Source organism: Mytilus californianus, unplaced genomic scaffold (assembly GCF_021869535.1).
Source record: "Mytilus californianus isolate M0D057914Y unplaced genomic scaffold, xbMytCali1.0.p SCAF_2, whole genome shotgun sequence".
Classification (NCBI taxonomy): domain Eukaryota; kingdom Metazoa; phylum Mollusca; class Bivalvia; order Mytilida; family Mytilidae; genus Mytilus; species Mytilus californianus.
This window is the reverse complement of record NW_026262668.1, coordinates 70,691,868-70,711,621: the sequence shown is the minus strand read 5'-3', so window position 1 is coordinate 70,711,621 and position 19,754 is coordinate 70,691,868. Positions and strand designations below refer to the sequence as shown.

Here is a 19,754-nt window from a genome sequence, read left to right as displayed (position 1 = left end):
TGAAGATAATTTAATCAATCGGAACTACTGTAAATTCAGAAATTATTGCGTTCATTTATTATTGCGATTTTTCAAGAATGGACAAAATTGTGAGATTTATTATTGCGATATCATGAAAATCTGTATACAGATATATGTTACAGACATCAGAATGCGAATTCTTATTATTGCGATAGTCACCCAGTCGCATTATTCGCATTAATAAAAACCTCGCAATAATTTCTGAATTTACAGTATTTGTTTTAATTTTTGGATCGTTTGAATAGATGTATATGTTATTCACGAAAACTTAAGTTTTGGTTTTATAACATAATCTGCAATTTTTAGTGAAAAACATTAGTGTTCATCGACCATTGGACGGCCCTTATCACTAATATTTTAAAAAGATACACCGTGCATATCAAAATCCATTTTCAGTAAATTCAGCGTTGATTTAAGATTTGCATGATAGATCGTTGACTCAGTAATTTTTATGTCCAAATGATTTTGTCAATTTACCAACAAATAAGACTGATGCAATCTTTACATAGCAAAACCTAAGCATTTCGAATAGTTCAATATTTTATAACCAGTTAATTCAAACAAAAAGAACCAATTGATGATATTTTACATCAATACAGAAATGCTGACTAATACAGTGGTGCTATCATCCGGGGACGAAATTTCCACTGGGTAGAAATGGACCTAGTGGTTGTGAAAATCGATCAAGTCTACAGAATATCAACCAAAATTGTTGGAAGGAGAATTCATTACATTATAAACAGTGATTTTCAGGAAATGAACCTATCAATTATATTTCATATCATAAGACATTTTCAACTGATTTTTATAGTTTGTTCTTATGTTGTACTGTTACTCAACGGTCATAAACTATTTTGTCATAAATCAGACTGATCGTTTTCTATATTGAAATAGATTCATATGTTTTCATAGAAAACTATACGATATGGTTTTTCTCATTGTTGAAGGTCTAATGGTTAGTTATAATTGCTAACATGCACTTCATTTCTACTTTGGTGGATCGTTGTCTCATTAGCAATCATACAACATCTCTTCATTTTTATATAAGATAAAACAAAATAAACAAAGACTTGAGCTCTAGATTCTTGATGCAAGGATTGGGCTGCGCTAAGAGTAAATGTAGGAGTGTAGTTAGCTTAGAGAACGAGATAAACCTTGAGGATAATGTGCACGTACTACACAACAAAATCAACAAGATCATTAATTATTCTATTTTTTTTTTTATTATTTTTTTAATTTTTAAGAATGAATAGACTTACCTTTAATGCGTTTCTGTTTATTTTAGAATGTAATCGTTAAGTTGAAAGTGGTAAATTCACGTTATTATTCATCAGCTTTTAAATATTTACATAAATTGCTACACTATTTCAACAATCATATATTCACCATATTGAATTCCCATCTGATTAGTGAATCAGTTTTAAATGGAAGAATTGAAAATGAATAAAGCGTTAACATTATTTTTAATATGGCATAATAGAGACTTTCAATAAAATGTCATTGCTCAACATCCCCAACCTATCTGAACGTATACCTTCCTATTGTTTTGATGCATTACGGAGAGGAGAATTGACTTCTCATAATTGCTGGAATCGAATTCATTTTAAAATCAACCCAATTAGTTTTGTTTAAATCTTCACATGTTTCATTATTAAATCGATGATAATTGTATTGACAACAACCTTTTAAGAGAATAATTGATCCAGTTACGTGTAATCAAATGCATCTATCATCTTTTCAAAGGTGAATTATTAACTACTTAGTCGAAGTTTGGTCTGCAAAAATAAAAATAATTTATGAAGCGAGATGATATTCTCATTTTGTATTTATAAGTCATTATCAATTCCGAAGCGAGAATTATTTATTTATAAGTAATAGGTTAAACTTGGAGATTCAACCTCACTCAAAAGTAAACAGTATGCTCGATTCGATTCTTTGTTACATCATTATGCTATAATTAATTTCAAGATACTAGGTCAAAAGCATAAATGCAGGTTATTGATGTATTTAGTAGTTATAACTATTTTAACAGTACGTAAAAGTCCGTCCCGTACAAAATGTTAAGCTTTAAGAATTGTATACCAAATTTTTGTTTGACCTGGACTTACTTGTTAAATGAACAATACGAGCTCATACTCTGAGGGGTGCACGATGTCTAAGCATATATTACATTTTAACTGTCATTCCCATTTTAGAAATACAAAAACGACACAGTACCATACCTAATCGAACACACCTTCTAAAGTACATTCTAGATTTGTTGATAAAATGTAAGATTTTGTTCCAAGTGTAAAAAAAAAATAGTCTAACATTTTACAGAAATGTGTATCTGTTCCAGACCATATGAGTATTTGGACCTTACGCGTACGGTATGGACCGTATGCGGTTTTTTTCAAAATATGCATACAGTCGGACTGTACGCGTACGGTCTGCTTGTTTTAAGACGTTGGTCAAGTTTAGTAGATACAAAACTTAAAGTTCTAACTATTAAAAAAAGTCACGTTAATTTAATCTGTTAATCTCTTGTATTTAGCATTTCAGTAATACATGAAATTGAATTATGCTCGCTTATATTGAAGTTATTGGAAGTAAACATAATGTTGGAAGAAAAGTTTTTAGAATATTAAAAAATTTTACTCAAAAATTCAAATGGAAAGGAGTATGCATGAAGAAAACATGTAAATGTAAAAAATCTGATTTTCCTTGTGGGCGAGAGTGCCAAAAAAGGATTCAGATAGACAATTGAATAAATAATTCATTTTAATTGATTGAATGTTCGCTTATTCACTTTATTCATCTATAATTGTATTGATATCAATTTAAGATTTTGATAAATGCCTGTCTAAAATCAACCCATATGGTTCAAATTTGTACATGTATATGATCGAGCTAGTACTAGACCGTACGAGTATACTCATACGGTCCGACCGTACGCGTATGGTCGAACGGTACGAGTACACGTATACGGTCCGGACCGTACGCGTACGGTCCAAATACTCATATGGTCTGGAACATATCCATTATAGCAGGAATTTTACATATTGTGTACTCGCATATTAGTTTAACTCGGATTATCATACTATTTCAGCGAAATTGACTTTACACTAAACTCTGAAACAGACCACTAAACCAAATTTAAAAAAACACACATATTAACAAAGATGAGAGGTTCCTTGCTTGTTTAAATTACAGTTTATTATACAGAGTATACACTTTGTCTTTGATTGTAGTGGCGGATCCACGGGGGTGCTTCGGAGTTTGAACCCCCTATTTTTGTTTGACTACTAATGCTTTTGTATGAGGAAATATGGTTGTAACCCTCCCCCTTTTAAAAATTATTGATTCCGCTCCTGTTTTTAGGCCGTATAGTTACTTCCGGTTGTCTTTTCGGTTGTTGTTATCAACTTCTGGCTTCGGCATTTCGCGATTTGTTTAAAACGATATGCTAATGCGATTTAGTTCTTTATTTTTTCGTTATCTGATCTTTTTCATAACTTTAATTGATAATTGTTTAGTTTCAATTATTTTTTAAATGAGAATGTCGGCTACTTTGACGGTGAACTATGATGGTTTTTTTTTTTTGAAAAATTTTACGTCTGCATCTTTAAAACAATATACGGATTTTTGTGTTACGATTTAGCTGAACAGATGCTTTCTTGTATAAGAACCAAGTACGTTTCTTTATTGTCCTTCCCTATGCCTCTATCACCCTGCTCAATCGATCCGTAATTCTCGTATCACTGCTTTGAGACGAGAACAGGCATTATCAGCGACGTAACAATTTTTTAGGAGAAGTTCTCAGCGACGTCTCAATGTGTGAGGAGACGTTATCAAGCTTGCTTTCGTCAATCGTAAAACTGTCCTAGAAAAGGGATAAGAACAGCAATAGAACGATAACAGATAATCGGATTCTCTTCTTAAAAAAGAATGTTTGCCTGATTGACGGGAGACTTTATTTCTGTCGAATTATATAATTCAAAGATTATAAATGAATATGTATTATCTAAACCATGACGGTATTGAAAACAAATCTACTTATCTGCTCTTTTTATTTATTGCATCATTGGTGATCGGAGGTCTAACAGCAGCGATACAATTAAGATATATGATATTTTCAGGCCCTACACAGGAGTAGGATGGGGAAGAAACTCCTCCTTTGAAAATCTTTACGTACTTTTTTAATTGAATTTTATTTAAACAGTGAGTTTTGAAGTTTATTCTTTATTAACTCAACATAAAATATATAAATATTTCACCTTTCAAATACACTTTGGCACAAGAGTGTGATTCTTTCGTCGTTTTTAACAAACTGCCAGCCATAAATCAATAAAAATGCAATTGATATGTATACAGGCCATCAAAGTAAAATATGCCGTTTTATACTGTGCTCGATGTAATAAGATTAAAGAGGTTTAAGAAACTGGATGATCACAGAGGTAAATTACCTGTAACAGTAAATTATATTACAGACAATTACAGCCATTTCTTATAATATTCAACTGAAGTAAAGATAAATTCATATTGAACAGCGAATGTAAAGACTCTAAACTTGAATTGTGTAACAGTTCGCTGTTATTTGTTCTTGCTTTTGAATTTCTTCTAAATACACATTTTTTTAGTAAGTCTTACCGTCTTTTTTCTGCAATATCTTCATGTATATGTCCTTCTTTGGGAGACAAAGTACAACTGTAACCAAAGCTCCAGAGTATTACAGTTTTCATTATTACTAAGATTCTGAAAAAAAAAGGAAATATGAATCAAGATTATAGTGAATTATATATGCGTAATGTAGTAAAGCAGACATTTGCTCCGTCTTTATTGAAATGGTCGTGTCATGTTCTTTTCCATTCTACCAACTAATCTGAACAAGTGTTGTATTTAAGCATAGTATATATCTTAGTAGTTTTGCATAAAAAAAGGTGAAAGGCTACTTGTTGAAAGTGGTTTGTCATACTCAAATGAATGGTCATTTGAGTAAAGTAAAAAATAATAAGTAAATGAAAATATTTCTTGTACAATATCAATCCTGTTAACAAGCTAAATATTGTTACCTTTTGTTTGTATTGAAGCCGAATAATTACGTTTATTTTTGCAACGTTAACATATTTAAAATATGGATACGCTATGATTTTAATTGACATTCATAATTGCAATTAATTGACTTGGTGGATTGATATAATTGGTCAGTAATCGAGATGTGCATTCTTTTGCTGGTTAAAGGGACATTAGTACTGATTTAGACAAAAAAATAAAATACGATTCTTTTGTTTCAAGTATTGATAACAGCGGGAAAATAAAATAATATTTCGTTGTAAGTAGTTAATTTGGACTAACTTTGTCAAAGTAAGCTACAAAAAATTGCTGATGTATTCTTGACTTGCAAATCAATAATTCAACCTCATGCGAGTCCGCATTTACGTAAACGATGGTTTATTTATTTAACCAATAATATGGTATCAAACAGACCTAGACAAAATCCAAATACACGTGTTCGCTATCTTTATATTATGTTTATATGACGGTTGGCTATCATCGGAGGTCATCTCGATAGTTAATCAGATACCGTCTAGACTAAAATACACACGAAATGCTGATATATATTATCGAGTCTATGCATTGTTAATTGTTATTTTAGACGTTTTGTAATTGGTTTACTTCTGGTTTGAATACATTTATTTATAAATATTATCTATTTATTAGGAAAACAAAAAACAAATAAATTTAATGAGCAAAATATTGTATAATCTTTATTTTCAGATATCTTTCATTTGGTTATGTCAATTTTAATTGTTGAAATTAAACACATAATAAAAGCTCTGATATGTTTGTCAATATTATAATGTAAATAAAATGGCTTAGTTTAACATACAAATAATAAATAAAGAACAAACAATGCATGCATTTACAAAACTGCCTTAATAATTCATCATGAAAAATTCTCAGTGACAATGATGCACATACACTAATAAATGATAAACTTCGGACGCACATGTAATTTATGAAATATTTGTGTATGTCCACGCCGCTAGACGAAGGGGACATTACGTTTTTAAAAAACGTTCCATTGATCGTTCATCCCATTTTCGTTTCAGCACTCTAAATTAAGTTTGCCTCATCCAAAATAAACTCATACACAATGCTTAGAACCAGAATTTGAGCTGTGAGTCACCTACCTTTTATAATTATAGAGTTATGGCCCGTTATTACTTGGAATATTGCAATTTCTTGCTTTCCTTACTCTATCTTTAATTATCCTTATGCACAAAGTTCAAAACCAAAACTCGCAGACAAAGTTCGAGTTTGGGCATTGAGTCACTAACCGTTCTAGAGTTTGATCCCTTTATATAACTACTTTTTCGTTTCCGCACTATAAGAAGTCTTTAAAAGTAGCAGTGACATCCAATGCGCTCGAAAAGTATTTTCACGTATTATAAGCAGGCTTGAGCTGAGGTATTCGTGTCCTCAGGCACATTCACCTTTTATTGGATCATTATATTGATTAGTCCCTATTAGGGGCTGTCGTTCAGAAGCTAAAGTCTTGTGTATAATACACAGTATTGGCGTTTATTTGTTGTACGGGCTCCATCCTCTGCATACTGGATACTTGTATATTCTGTTATTGCTTGGGTCTTCTTGACTAGTTAGAAGATTTCGTAGTTGTTGAGGAGAGCATTATGAAGTCTCTTCGTAATCTCGTTGTGCTAACTTCCAGGTGGTTGGTAGTACCGGGTCCTTCGGTCAAAAAGTGGTTCCATGAAAAGCGGTATAATCCAACCCTAAAATCTGTCATGTAGTCGGTAAAAGAGAGACTAGAAATACCGAACGGACATTCAAACATATAAGTAGAAAATAAACTGGCAACGCCATGGCAAAACAAAAAGATCAAAAGAATACAGTAAATAAACCACAACATAGAAAACTAAAGCCCGAGCAATGCGTTGTTGTTGCTGCGGGTGCGATGTCAGCTTCAGAAACCTTTTTACATTTATGGAATCTACAATTATTATTCCTGAATACAAAACTGATCACTCTGCCATTACATTTACTTTAACAGCATCATTATCTAAGCGGGGCAAAGGTTACTTGAAATTTTATTCTCAGCTTTTAATAGATTCTGCATATGTAGAATTAGTTAAAATATGAATCAGAGATACTGTTTCCGAGTATTTCTCTGGAGATGATGTAGAAAATTATCTTCATGTTCAGTTATCATGTAGTGATCAGCTATTTTTAGAGGTTCTAATAATGATGATTCGTAGTCTTACCATCTCCTACTGCATTGAAAAATTAAGGGAAGAAAAAGAGGTTTCCAAAAGACTGAATTTAATTAATACAACCACAAAACACGGAAACGTAAACTCTAAAATTTATAAAAATCGAAAGGGAGCTCATGTAAATAGATATATGATGAAGACATAAACTTTCAAACAGTTTAATTGAGGTCTGGAGCTGTCATGTCAGTATCTGCTAGTAGTCTGTTGTTATTTATGTATTATTGTCATTTTGTTTATTTTCTTTTGTTTCCTATTCTGATATCGGACTCGGACTTCTCTTAAACTGAGTTTTACTGTGCGTACTGTTGAACGTTTGTTTTTTCTACATTGGCTAGAGGTATAGGGGGAGGGTTGAGATCTCAAAAAACATGTTAAACCCCGCCGCATTTTTCAGCCTGTCCCAAGTCAAGAGCCTCTGGCCTTTGTTAGTCTTGTATCATTTTTTATTTTAGTTTCTTGTGTATAATTTAGAGTTTAGTATGACGTCAATTATCACTGAACTAGTATACATATTTGTTTAGGGGCCAGTTGAAGGACGCCTCCGGGTGCGGGAGTTTTTTCGCTGCATTGAAGACCTATTGGTGGCCTTCGGCTGTTGTCTGCTCTATGGTCGGGTTGTTGTCTCTTTGACACATTCCCCATTTCCATTCTCAATTTTATAAACAATTCAATAAAGTTTCATGCAAATTGGTTAAAGCGTTTTTGAGTTATTGTCCGACATGTTGACGACAAACGGATGGACAGACAGATGGACGGACGGACAGACGGACGGAAAACGGTATACTATGATACGTCTCGTAAACGAGCGTATAAAAATAGAGTTCAGTGTACTTAATAAAATATTACAGGTAAAAAATATGACTACAAGTCAGAATTAAACTCTCATTGTTAAGACAACAAAACACTTTATGTTTTAACCTGCAATTAAATGTAGGCAAACAAGGATGACACCTTGTAATTTAGATACGTTTTAGTATGTTATAAATCAGATAAATTTGAGTCTACTCGGAGAACATGAACGGTATTTTTTCCATTTTTTTACATAGAGAAAATCTTTATATAGCATAAATGATCAGTAAAATAAGATCTTAAATAGGTCAACATTGTTGAAATTGTCAACTGAACCCACATAAAAAAGACATTGTACTTGAAAGGCTCCACCATTGCTTGCAGAAACTTTGATAGATAGAGGGAAACTTTTGATAGATATATTGTCTAGCACAATAGGATCTACTAAACGATCAACGTGGCAGAAATCGTCAAATGATTGTTTTTTTTTTTATTTTTGGCTTCTGCCCTTGAACGCCGAGTTTTACTCAATTAAATGAAGCTATCATAAAGAGAGAATCTTCATATAATTAAAGAGATAAGTAAAATAAGATGTAACAGTAGGTTGACATGCCTGCAATTGCTATCTGAATTATTATAGGGGTTATTGTCCTTAGAAAACGAATTTTAATATTTTTGTGTTTTTTGCAAACACAAGGCTGAAAGCAAAAACATTCAGCAGAATACGTTATTCAAATAAGCCAACAAATCCGAAAGTGTCAATTGATTCCTTTTAGGACTTGTTGTCCGTGTTGTCCTTGACATATGAATTTATATTACTCTATTTTGCTTTTTTTTTTGGCGGAAATGATAACAGAAAGAGGTATAAAAAAGAGGCGAAAGACATCGAATTTAGGTAATATTTTATACGATTATAGGAGGGAATATGAATACAAACTATAAGTAGATATAAGTAGATTTGGTATGAGTGTCAATGAGACAACTCTCCATCCACGACACAATTTGTAAAAGTAAACCGTTATAGGTCAAAGCACGATCTTCAACACGGAGTCTTGGCTCACATCTAACAGCAAGTTATAAAGGGCCAAAAAATGACTAGTGTAAAACCATTCATACGGTCTTATTAGGTCTTTCCACTTTTCTGTGGAAAGACCTATTGGTTTTCTTCTGATTATTATTTTTTTCTTCTTCCGCCACTTTTTTCTGACGGTGCTTTTTTGTTTCGCAAGATGTCGCTTAGATTTTTTTTGTATGATATCAAACAGTTATTGCGATTTTGAAACTGACCCTGTTTAGCCGAATACTTTTTATTGTAAGAGTTATCTCCCCAAACACTGTTTTTCTTGTGTACGCATCTCCTTCGCAATCGTAAAAGATTATGACAAATTTATGTCTACAATTTGTTCGTTATATCCTCAGAATCTTAAAAATAATTTTGACCGAAACAGTCCGGAAACTCCATATGAGAGTTATTTCCCCTTCTGTATTTAAAATAAGTAAAATGCAATTGTAATTGGTAAACCATAAGTGATAGGGACCTAGGGTCTTTTGATGTGAGGTCCTTGGTCCAAAAAAAGAAAATAGGGTCAAGGTCAAAGGTCAAGGTCATTTTTAAATTTGGATTTTGGCTTATTTTCACCTCTTTTCAAACAGAATATAAGATATCGACAACATATTTTTACTTAATTGTTAGTTGCGACATGTCATAGCACATACATTTTGGTTTAAAGGGTACGCTTACATCAAATTAGAGTTTTCTCCCCTCTTTTATTTAAAAATTTGCATATGGTAATATAACTCATGAACCAAATATAATTAAGATCTAGGGTCTTTTGATTTGAGGTCCTTGGTTGATGACCTTGAAATTGAGCTCAAGGTCATAGGTTAAATTGACGTTCTAGATTTTGACCTTTGCTTTTACCTCATATGTATACATGATAAATCCATGGGACTTTTTGCATTAGGTTTCAAGCCATTCAACCTTAGAAAAGCCAACCGGAAGTGACCTTGTGTAAACCGAAAGTAGCTTTATTTTGTACTTAATTAATGTAAAGTTTATAGAACCAGATATTTTTGGTATCAGTATCAATTAAACGTTTGAATAATACCGGAAGTAACATTTTTCAAACCGGAAGTAACAAATTATCTCCCTTATTAAAAAAATATTGTATAGAAACCATATGTTTTTGGAATCAGTCTACAATAAGCTATCATTTGAAGCTGGAAATGACATTTTAAAATGAATTTTACTATTTTCATATTAAAATACATGTTTTTTTGTGGAAAGACCTTCAATTGTTCTCTGTACAATTGGTTTTTATTTATATAAGACTTGTTTTAATCACTTAAGATATTAGTTTCAACGTAGATTTTGAAAAATGGTTACTTCACTGGACAGCGTCAAAGTGATGAGAAATTGTCTCTTTTATAACTCATCAACTTTTTTATCACAGCTGTTGTATAATCTGACATGAACTTAATTGCAAGGTAATATCAGATATTAACGAGTGTCTTGTGGTTTCCTTTAGGAACAGGAAGAGATTTCTATTTTTCTGCGATAGAACATATTTCTGTACGAATCTCTGTGTATGCCTGATCTGAGGTACTTTTGTTCTGCGTTCAATGTCGATAAACTGGTTCTGAGTTTGCTTGAATGAATTTTGTGAGAATGATACTTGCTCATAATTCTCAAAGATGTATATAGTAAATATTTAGAAAATTATATTCTGTTGTATTTGAATTAAATTGTTAAATAACAAATATGAGATTATATATTTCATTTTAAAATGTAGGTATGTCATTTATGTAAAAAGATTATGACAATTGATGCTATATATAATTTATTCAGATTTGAAAAAGAAGAAAAAATATACATTATAAACTATTGTTTAAAAATCTTATTATAGAATTAAGACACATAATTTATCATTTTATAGTATAAATCAAATCAACTGCAAATAAAAGGGTTACGCTTTAGTAAGCGGATATTCGTGTGTCTAAATTCCAATGGCAATAAAACAAATGTTAAAATATTGTATTTTAAATTGTGTTTTACATATATTGCCATTCGTTGTTAATAAAAATTATTTTGAACATTTTTCCGATTACTTGTGAAACACCTTAGGATCATCTTAGTACTTGGACTATCAAAAAGTCTGTAAAAGACATTAGACAGACGCACTGCAATTGGTTAAAGTATAAGTATTTCGTTTTTAACCGGATTTTCGAAGGAAATATCGGTTAATGATTTAGGGATGTACGGCGGGCGGGCGGGCGGGCGGTCGGGCGGCTGCTAAACAGTGTCTCCACAATAATATAAAAACGTTTAGACAATTTATTTTTCAAATTTAAATATGTTGTTTCCTGTGACTAAATGAAGGTCAAGTTCAATTTTCACGATTTTAGTATTTCTCCTTTTTGAGTTATCGCCATTTTAAATATCCAAATGTGGTATTTTTAAATATTTTTCTCTTGTTATCATATTATGACTAAGGTTAAGCATATGGTTAATGTCTTATCTCACAATTATAATTGGAGTGACAGATTTATTTGAATTTTTTTTATTTCCTTAGTGGTGATGATTATAAGCTATATCATTAGACATTTTGAAGTTAATTACATTACTAACTGTTATATATGTATAAATATCTTAGCCTATGATGATAATTGGAGTGACAGATTTCTTTGAAAACTTTCTGTTTCCTGGTGAGATCTGTAGGACTGTATATATAAAGTTTAAAATTTTCTAGTAGGACTGTATAAATGAAGTTTAAAATTTACTGTTCATTATCAGCCACTTTGAAGATAATTACAGATAAGTTTTATAGGTTTTTATAATTTCGAAAACGGATATAATTTATCAGTTAAATTAGGCAGCAGTCCTTTTACGCGAATAGTTATTCTTGGGATGTATCATTTGCGCCAAATATTATTGTTCAAGGGTATCATTAGCGCCAATATACGGTATTCATTTGCACCAATGTACCTGTACATATATTTATTATACATAATTATCATAAACAATGTAGAAACCTTATCAAGTACTAGTATACAGGGACAGAAATGTTGCTTTCAAATAGAGAGAGAGAGAGAGAGAGCGACACTCTCCTTATATGAGGCATCGGATTTAATGTCCTCATTCAGAAAGATTGCGAATTTAAGACAAGCTACACAGCAAACTAGATTTCCATTTACAGAATGATTTTCACCATACAACACCGTGTTTGATTGTGATAACTGTCCCAAGGGAATCATTTGAGTCTTTCCAATCTTACCAATTAAGCCGAAAATAGCCTACACACGTTAAAATCTCGGGATTCGACCAAGATGAGACAAATCAAGGATTTCAAACAAGACTTGAAGGAATCGAAGAACACGATAAGGAGGGAGACAATGCACGTCGAATGATCGTCGTCTTATATGCATGCATCACCCGCCATGCAAAGATCTACTTTTGCTTGTTGAAAGCTCGGATTTAGCCGCGGGATATAAGTCAACCTAATCAATTTAAAGTAACTTTATATTTTTTGGAAACACGTGAAAAAAACAAGTTCGTACATGTTGATGTTTTTCAAACGTTTAGCGTTTTGTCCGAAAAAGTATTGCCAGAGCTGAATGTGTCATGGTTTTGGGTTACGTGATAAATTCATTGACAAATTTTACGCTAAACGATGTCTTTGCAAATATGGAAAATCATAATTAAAACAGCTCTGTTATTTAATACCTTCAAAAGCTCAGTTTTTGTGAACGTATCATTCTGTAAATTAATTTAGCCAATCTATAAAATGCCTTAAGTTTGCATGCATTTTACAGAGTGCTAAATGCAAATGCCTGTAAATTATATAGATAATTCCTAGCTGAGAAACAAAGTGAATTGATGTGGTTCCTTGAAATGCTGAATCTAACCATGTATTGAGAGATTTTGGATTGTGGGCTCCTTTATCAAATTGGTCCAAAGGGTCCTAAATTAAACTTTTGTTTGATTACATCAAAAATTGAAATCTTGGATTTCTTTGATATGCTGATTCTGACAATGTACTTAGATTTTGGATATTGGACCATAATAGGTAAATGTCCAATTTCAAATATTTCAGTACTTTGACCACATTCATTTTGTGTCACAAACCTATGCTGTGTCAAATATTCAATCACAATCTAAATTCGGAGCAGTTTTAAGCTTGAATGTAGTGCCCATACTTGCTCAACTGTTCAGGGTTCAACCTCTGCAGGAAAATCGATTTGCTGTCACTCTGATAGCCTCTTGTTTAAAATCTCGTCTATTAACTGCAGCTATAAAAGTCACTGTTTTTATTATACCGCAACCTGTTTTGACAAGTCATCATCAAATTGTGTCCCGCTCTAGTAATATTTATATATGCAATTTCAACATTATTTCACAAATCGCTTCTCTAATAAGGTGAGTTTGTTCTGGTCACGAGCGTCAAATTATATAACAAATCATAATTATGATAGAAGAATAATCACATAGAATAGACGATATAATCACTTGAATATCACTGTCCTTTAGAAATTTCTATTTGTGCTTAAAACAAATACCACGATAGAATATTCATTTTTTTAACATCAGTCCTTGTAGTTCATGTCCTTTTTGGAAGATATATTGCATGCAAATTATGAAACAAATGATTAGATTAATGTAAACCCGGTAATCACACTGCGACATCTATGATATACAAAGCATTGATAATGCATATTGCCGCAGTTATACATATACCGCATACAATGTCTATCTCCTTTCCGACTTCGGTCCATTTAATTTCCTCTTTGTTTCCCTTTTCACTATACTTTTCCTTTTTTCTCCTACAACAACACATCTTACAGCGTACTATTCTTGAAACATTTACAAATCCCCGCATAAACTTAGTGACCGGGTATTTATCCTCCCGGTGATAATATCGTGAGCTCACAATAACCATTATTACAATGAAAGCACTAATGCAAACATCGGCAAATAGAAGAAGAGATATTGAAGATATTCGTGGACTTGACGTTGCAGGTAGATTGTCAGATGAAATAGTCAAAAAGACTGTGATTGCCAAGAGTACAGTTACAGCATATCCAACTCTTTCTCCGCTTTCTGGTGGAAGTAAAAACACAAAAATGTTTAAAATAATCATCACACAAATGGGAAGAATTAGATTTAGAACAAAAAACATGGGATAGCGTTTTAGTTTCATGGCAAATTCTAAGAGTTGAATGTCTTCTCTTTTAGTAACACTTGAATCAATAAATTCCCATGTTTTTTGTGGGTTGAACCACAACTGCACAACATAATCGTAAATCGGAACGACAACTATTTCCTCATTTGTGTATCCCCATGGTAATATCTCAAGTTTGCAAATCTGTGTATCAAATGGATATCTCGAAACGTCTGCATTACAGAATACCTCATAATTATCTCCGGGGGTCCATGTAACAACACCATTACTCTGTACTCTCATCACATTTTCGTCTTTATAAATTAAATTTACACCATCATATGGATTTCCAATAATAAAAGATGGTTTCCAAATTATATGCTCTTGGAAAGTAAATTGTTCGATTCCGTTTTCTGTGCTATTCCAAGATAAAGTCTGATCAACCCAACTTATATTAAAGTATCCAGTTAAACTTAGTTTTCCTTCAACTTCGTTAAATTCCTGGATATATATTAAATGAAAAGACATATTTATGTTCACTTTCGATTTATGGTCAAGGACTGGCCGCAAATTTATGTTTTTACCACCGGTTATATTTTTGAAGAACGTATCAAAATTCCTATAAGATATCGAATAACTTTCTTTGAAAAGTGATACCAGATATATCAAAATTACTACACATCCACCATTTTGCATCTTCATCTTTCCAACTTGGACTTAGAGTTAATCTGTCAATTAAAGAACATTTACATTTGATCAAGATTTCTAATTAACGAACATATTGTGTTTGTGTTGGGTTTTTTTTACATTATATATTTATTCACCAAATATGCTTGTTCCATTTTTACTTCAAGAGGCCAAGCTTTTCATAATGTGTTTGTTTTTTGTTGTAACAAGCACAGCACAACAAACTGCATCCTTTTCAATAAGATGTTGCAGTATATGATAATTCTTGTTATTAATTATTCTGTTTTTAGCATTATGTACGAAAATACACAGCAGCTACGTGTGCATTTACAAAAGCAATGAGTGAAAAGCTCTTGTCTTTATTGAGGACAATTTAATCAATCTGAATTATTTGTTTTAATTTTTGGATCGTTTGAATAGATGTATATGTTATTCACGAAAATGTAGGTTTTGGTTTTATAACATAATCTGCAATTTTTAATATAAAATGTTAGTGTTCATTAACCATTGGATGGCCCTTATCTCGTATATTTTGAAAGATACACCGTGCATATCAAAATCCATTTTCAGTAAACTCAGCGTGAATTTAAGATTTTCATGATGAATCGTTGACTCAGAAATTTGTATGTCCAAATCATATTGTCAAATTACCAACAAATAAGACTGATGCAATCTTTACATTGCAAAATCTAAATATTTCGAATAGTTCTTTCCTGAATGTTCTTGCATTTATTTGTACTGTATTCCTTTTGTGTAATGTTGTCATTTTAGTGTTATTTTTAACATTGCCATAAAAGTGCGAGGTTTGGCTAGCCACAAAACCAGGTTCAACCCACCATTTGTTCTTAAAATTTCCTGTGCCAAGTCAGGAAAATGGTAACTGTTATCTAATAGTTCGTTTCTGTGTGTGTTGCATTATCGTTTGTTTTATGTTGCACTTCAGTGTTTCTGCTGTTTCGTTGTTTTCCTCTAATAGTTGATGTGTTTCCCTCGGTTTTAGTTTGTAACCCGGATTTGTTTTCTCTCAATCGATTTATGACTTTCGAACAGCGGTATACTACTGTTGCCTTTATTTATCAATATTTTATAACAGGTTAATTTAAACAAAAAGATAAAATTGAGAATGGAAATGGGGAATGTGTCAAAGAGACAACAACCCGACCATAGAACAGACAACAGCAGAAGGTCACCAACAGGTCTTCAATGCAGCGAGAAATTCCCGCACCCGGAGGCTTCCTTCAGCTGGCCCCTAAACAAATATATATACCAGTTCAGTGATAATGAACGCCATACTAAACTCCAAATTGTACACAAGAAACTAAAATTAAAAATAATACAAGACTGACAAAGGCTAGAGGCTCCTGACTTGGGACAGGCGCAAAAATGCGGCGGGGTTAAACATGTTTATGAGAACCTATTAATGATATTTTACATCAATACAGAAATGCTGACTAATACATTGGTGCTGTCATCCGGGGACGAAATGTCCACTGGGTAGAAATGGACCTAGTGGTTGTGAAAATCTATCAAGTCTACATAATATCAACCAAAACTGTTGGACGGAGAATTCAATACGAAGTTGAAGAGTATTGAAAAGTTAACTTTCAAACAGTTGTGTCAAATACGAATAAGGCTATCTTTGTTTTGGTAGTAGGAAACCATTAAAATTTCGAATATTTCCATATTTTATAAACAGTGATTTTCAGGAAATGAATCTATCAATTATATTTCATATCAACACAGGAATGTTGACTACTTTGCAGGTGATACCATCGGAGGCTAAATGTTAACCAAGTAATCGATAGTTTCTATATATTTAAAGTGAGACCATGCAAATTATTGTTATACATATCAAAAGATTGGGTAACAAAACTCTTTACCTTGACTTAGGAATGCAAAAAAATAATATCACATACAAATATCAGGGTAACTATTGTCATGTACTGGTTACAAAATTTGATATGTTGAGTTTTGAAATATTTCTGAGCGCAAATGCTATTGAATATACATCAACAACTAGCCACTACACGTTAAGTGCTCGCCTAGGTACCTCTAACATCTATACATTTTTTACTAATTATAAAATGTGTCTGGAGATAACTCATCTATACATGATTTACTTATTATAAAATGTGTCTGGAGACATTAATCATAAAATTGCAATTTTAACACAACAAATTGTACTCTGAATGCAGACAAACCACTGCATCTGGACATTTTTAAGTCATGGTGTGACATTTCAAATGCATTTTATGCTCCAGAAAATTCAAATTTCACTGGATCTTGCTGTGCACTATTTTTCGTTACTGCATAAGACATTTTCAACTGATTTTTATAGTTTGATCTTATGTTGTACTGTTACGCCACTAACTATTTTTTCATAAATCAGGCCGATCGTTTCCTCAATTGAAATAGATTCATATTTGTCATGTCGTGGCCTTTCATAGCCAACCATACAGTATGGTTTGTCTCATTGTTGAAGGACTATGGTTAATTATAATTGCTAACATGCACTTCGTATCGACTTTGGTTGATCGTTGTCTCATTAGCAATCATACAACATTTCTTCATTTTTATATAAGATACTACAATAAACAAACACTTAAGTTTCAGATTATAAATGCAAGGATTGGTCTGCGCTATTGGAAAATGTAGGGGTGTAGTTAGCTTGGAGATCCAGATGAACCTTGAGGATTATATGCCCGTACTACACAACAAAATCAACAAGATCATGAATTTGTTTTTTTTTTTTTTTTAATTTTTAAGAATGAATAGACTTACCTTTAATGCGTTTCTGTTTATTTTAGAATGTAATCGTTATGTTGAAAGTGGTAAATTCACGTTATTATTCATCAGCTTTTAAATATTTACATAAAATGCTATACTATTTCAACAATCATATCCACGTCACCATATTGAAATCCCATCTGATTAATGAACAAGTTTTAAATGAAAGAATTTTAAATGAATAAAGCGTCAACATTATTTGAACTATGGTATAATAGAGATATCCCATTAAATGTCATTACTCAACATCCCCAACCTATCTGAACGTTTATCTTCCTTTTGTATTGATGCATTTCGAATGGGAGAATTGACTGCAACATAATTTCTGGAATCGATTTTTTTTTATATCAACCCAATCTGCTTTTTTAAATCTTTACATATTTCATTATTAAATGCATGATAACTGTATTGACAACAACCTTTTACAGTTTCGTGTAATCAAATGTATCCATCATCTTTTCAAAGGTGAATTATTAACTACACTGTCGAAGTTTGGTTTGAAAAAAAATAAAAAATAATCAATTCTGAAGTGAGAATGTTTTATTTATATTTAATAGGTTCAACCTGGACTTTTAACCTCACTTAATAAGTAAACGGTATGATGCTCGATTCGATTCTTTGTTATGTCATTATGCTATAGTCAGTATATATAAACAGTCCGTAAAAGTCCGTCCCGTAACGCATCTTAAGCTTTTAGAATTATATACCAAATTATGGTTTAACCTGGACTTATTTCTTAGATAAACAATACGAATTCTGAAAAAAAACAAAAGATCGATTAGTATGAATAATATATTAAGAATGTAATTTATTCATTCTTTATTTAAATTGTCGTTTCATGTTCTTTTCCATTCTATCGATTAATCACAGTCCAATATTGAACAACAATGTTTGAATATTTTTTTTCAAAACATCCTTAGCATGTTTAAACGACATCAAGACAGTTGCCTAAAAAACTGTGGTATATTAGCATAGTATATATCTCGGTAGTTTTGTAAAAAAAAAGGTGATAGGCTACTTGCTGAAAGGATTTGTCATACTCAAATAAATTTTCCTTTGAATAACTTTGAAAAAATGTTGATAATTAAATGAAAATACATCTTGTACAATATAATTCCCTTTAATAAGCTTAATGTTGTTACCATGTGTTTGTAGTGTAGCCGAATAATTGCGTTTATGTTTGCAACGTGAACATATTTAAAGGATGGACACGCTATGATTTTGATTGAAATTCATGAGTTGACATGGTGGATTGATATAATTGGACAGTTATCGAGAGGCTCATTCATCTGCTTGTTAAAGGGACATTCGCTACGATTTAGACAAATAATAAAAATACGATTCTTCCGTTTCAACTTTAAGGTATTATTAAAAGCGGGGGGATTAGGGGGGGGGGATAATATTTCGTTATATGTTGTTAATTTGGACCAACTTAGTCAAAGTAAGCTCAAAAACGTTGCAAGTATAATTCGACCTCATGTGAATCAGCATTTATGAAAACGATGATTTATTTCTTTTAAACAATAACATGAAATAAAACAATCCTAGAATAAAATCAAAATACACGTGTTCGTTATCTTTGTATTATGTTTATATCGGGTTATATGACGGTTTGCTGTCTTCGGTCATCATCTCGATGGTTATTCAGAATCTAATGACAATTCAATGGATTCATTTAACATACAAATAATAAATAAAAAACAAACAAAAAGGCATGCATTTACAAAAGTGCCTTCATGATTCATCATTCAAAATTATCAGTGATAATGATGCAAATACACTAATAAATAATACACTTCGGACGCACATGTAATTTATAAAATATGTGTGTATGTCAACACCGCTGGACGAAGGGGGCATTAAGCGTTAAAAGTTCTCATAGAGTTACGGCCCGTTATTACTTATTGCAATTTCTTGCTTTCCGCTATCTTACTTCAGTTTTCGTCATGAACAAAGCTAAAAACCAAAACTCGCAGACGGAGTTCGAATTTAGGCAGTGAGTCACTAGCCGTTCTTGAGTTTTATCTCTTTATAATTT

General features: G+C 32.0%; 1 protein-coding gene and 1 long non-coding RNA gene across 4 annotated transcripts in view; one reads left to right on the top strand and one right to left on the bottom strand.

Moving 5' to 3' along the window:
- Positions 1–16,317, top strand: part of LOC127728195 (uncharacterized) — a 415,364-nt gene extending 399,047 nt beyond the window's left edge. For all 3 annotated transcript variants that reach the window (XR_007994036.1, XR_007994035.1, XR_007994034.1), the window contains exon 3: positions 16,126–16,317. This is a non-coding gene — a long non-coding RNA (uncharacterized LOC127728195). The remainder of the gene's footprint in view (positions 1–16,125) is intronic.
- On the bottom strand, positions 11,042–14,965 carry LOC127728104 (acetylcholine receptor subunit alpha-like). The gene has a single exon (XM_052235333.1). The coding sequence runs from the start codon at positions 14,942–14,944 to the stop codon at positions 13,754–13,756; it is 1,191 nt and encodes a 396-aa protein (XP_052091293.1). The 5' UTR covers positions 14,945–14,965; the 3' UTR covers positions 11,042–13,753.
- Positions 16,318–19,754: the final 3,437 nt, after the last annotated feature.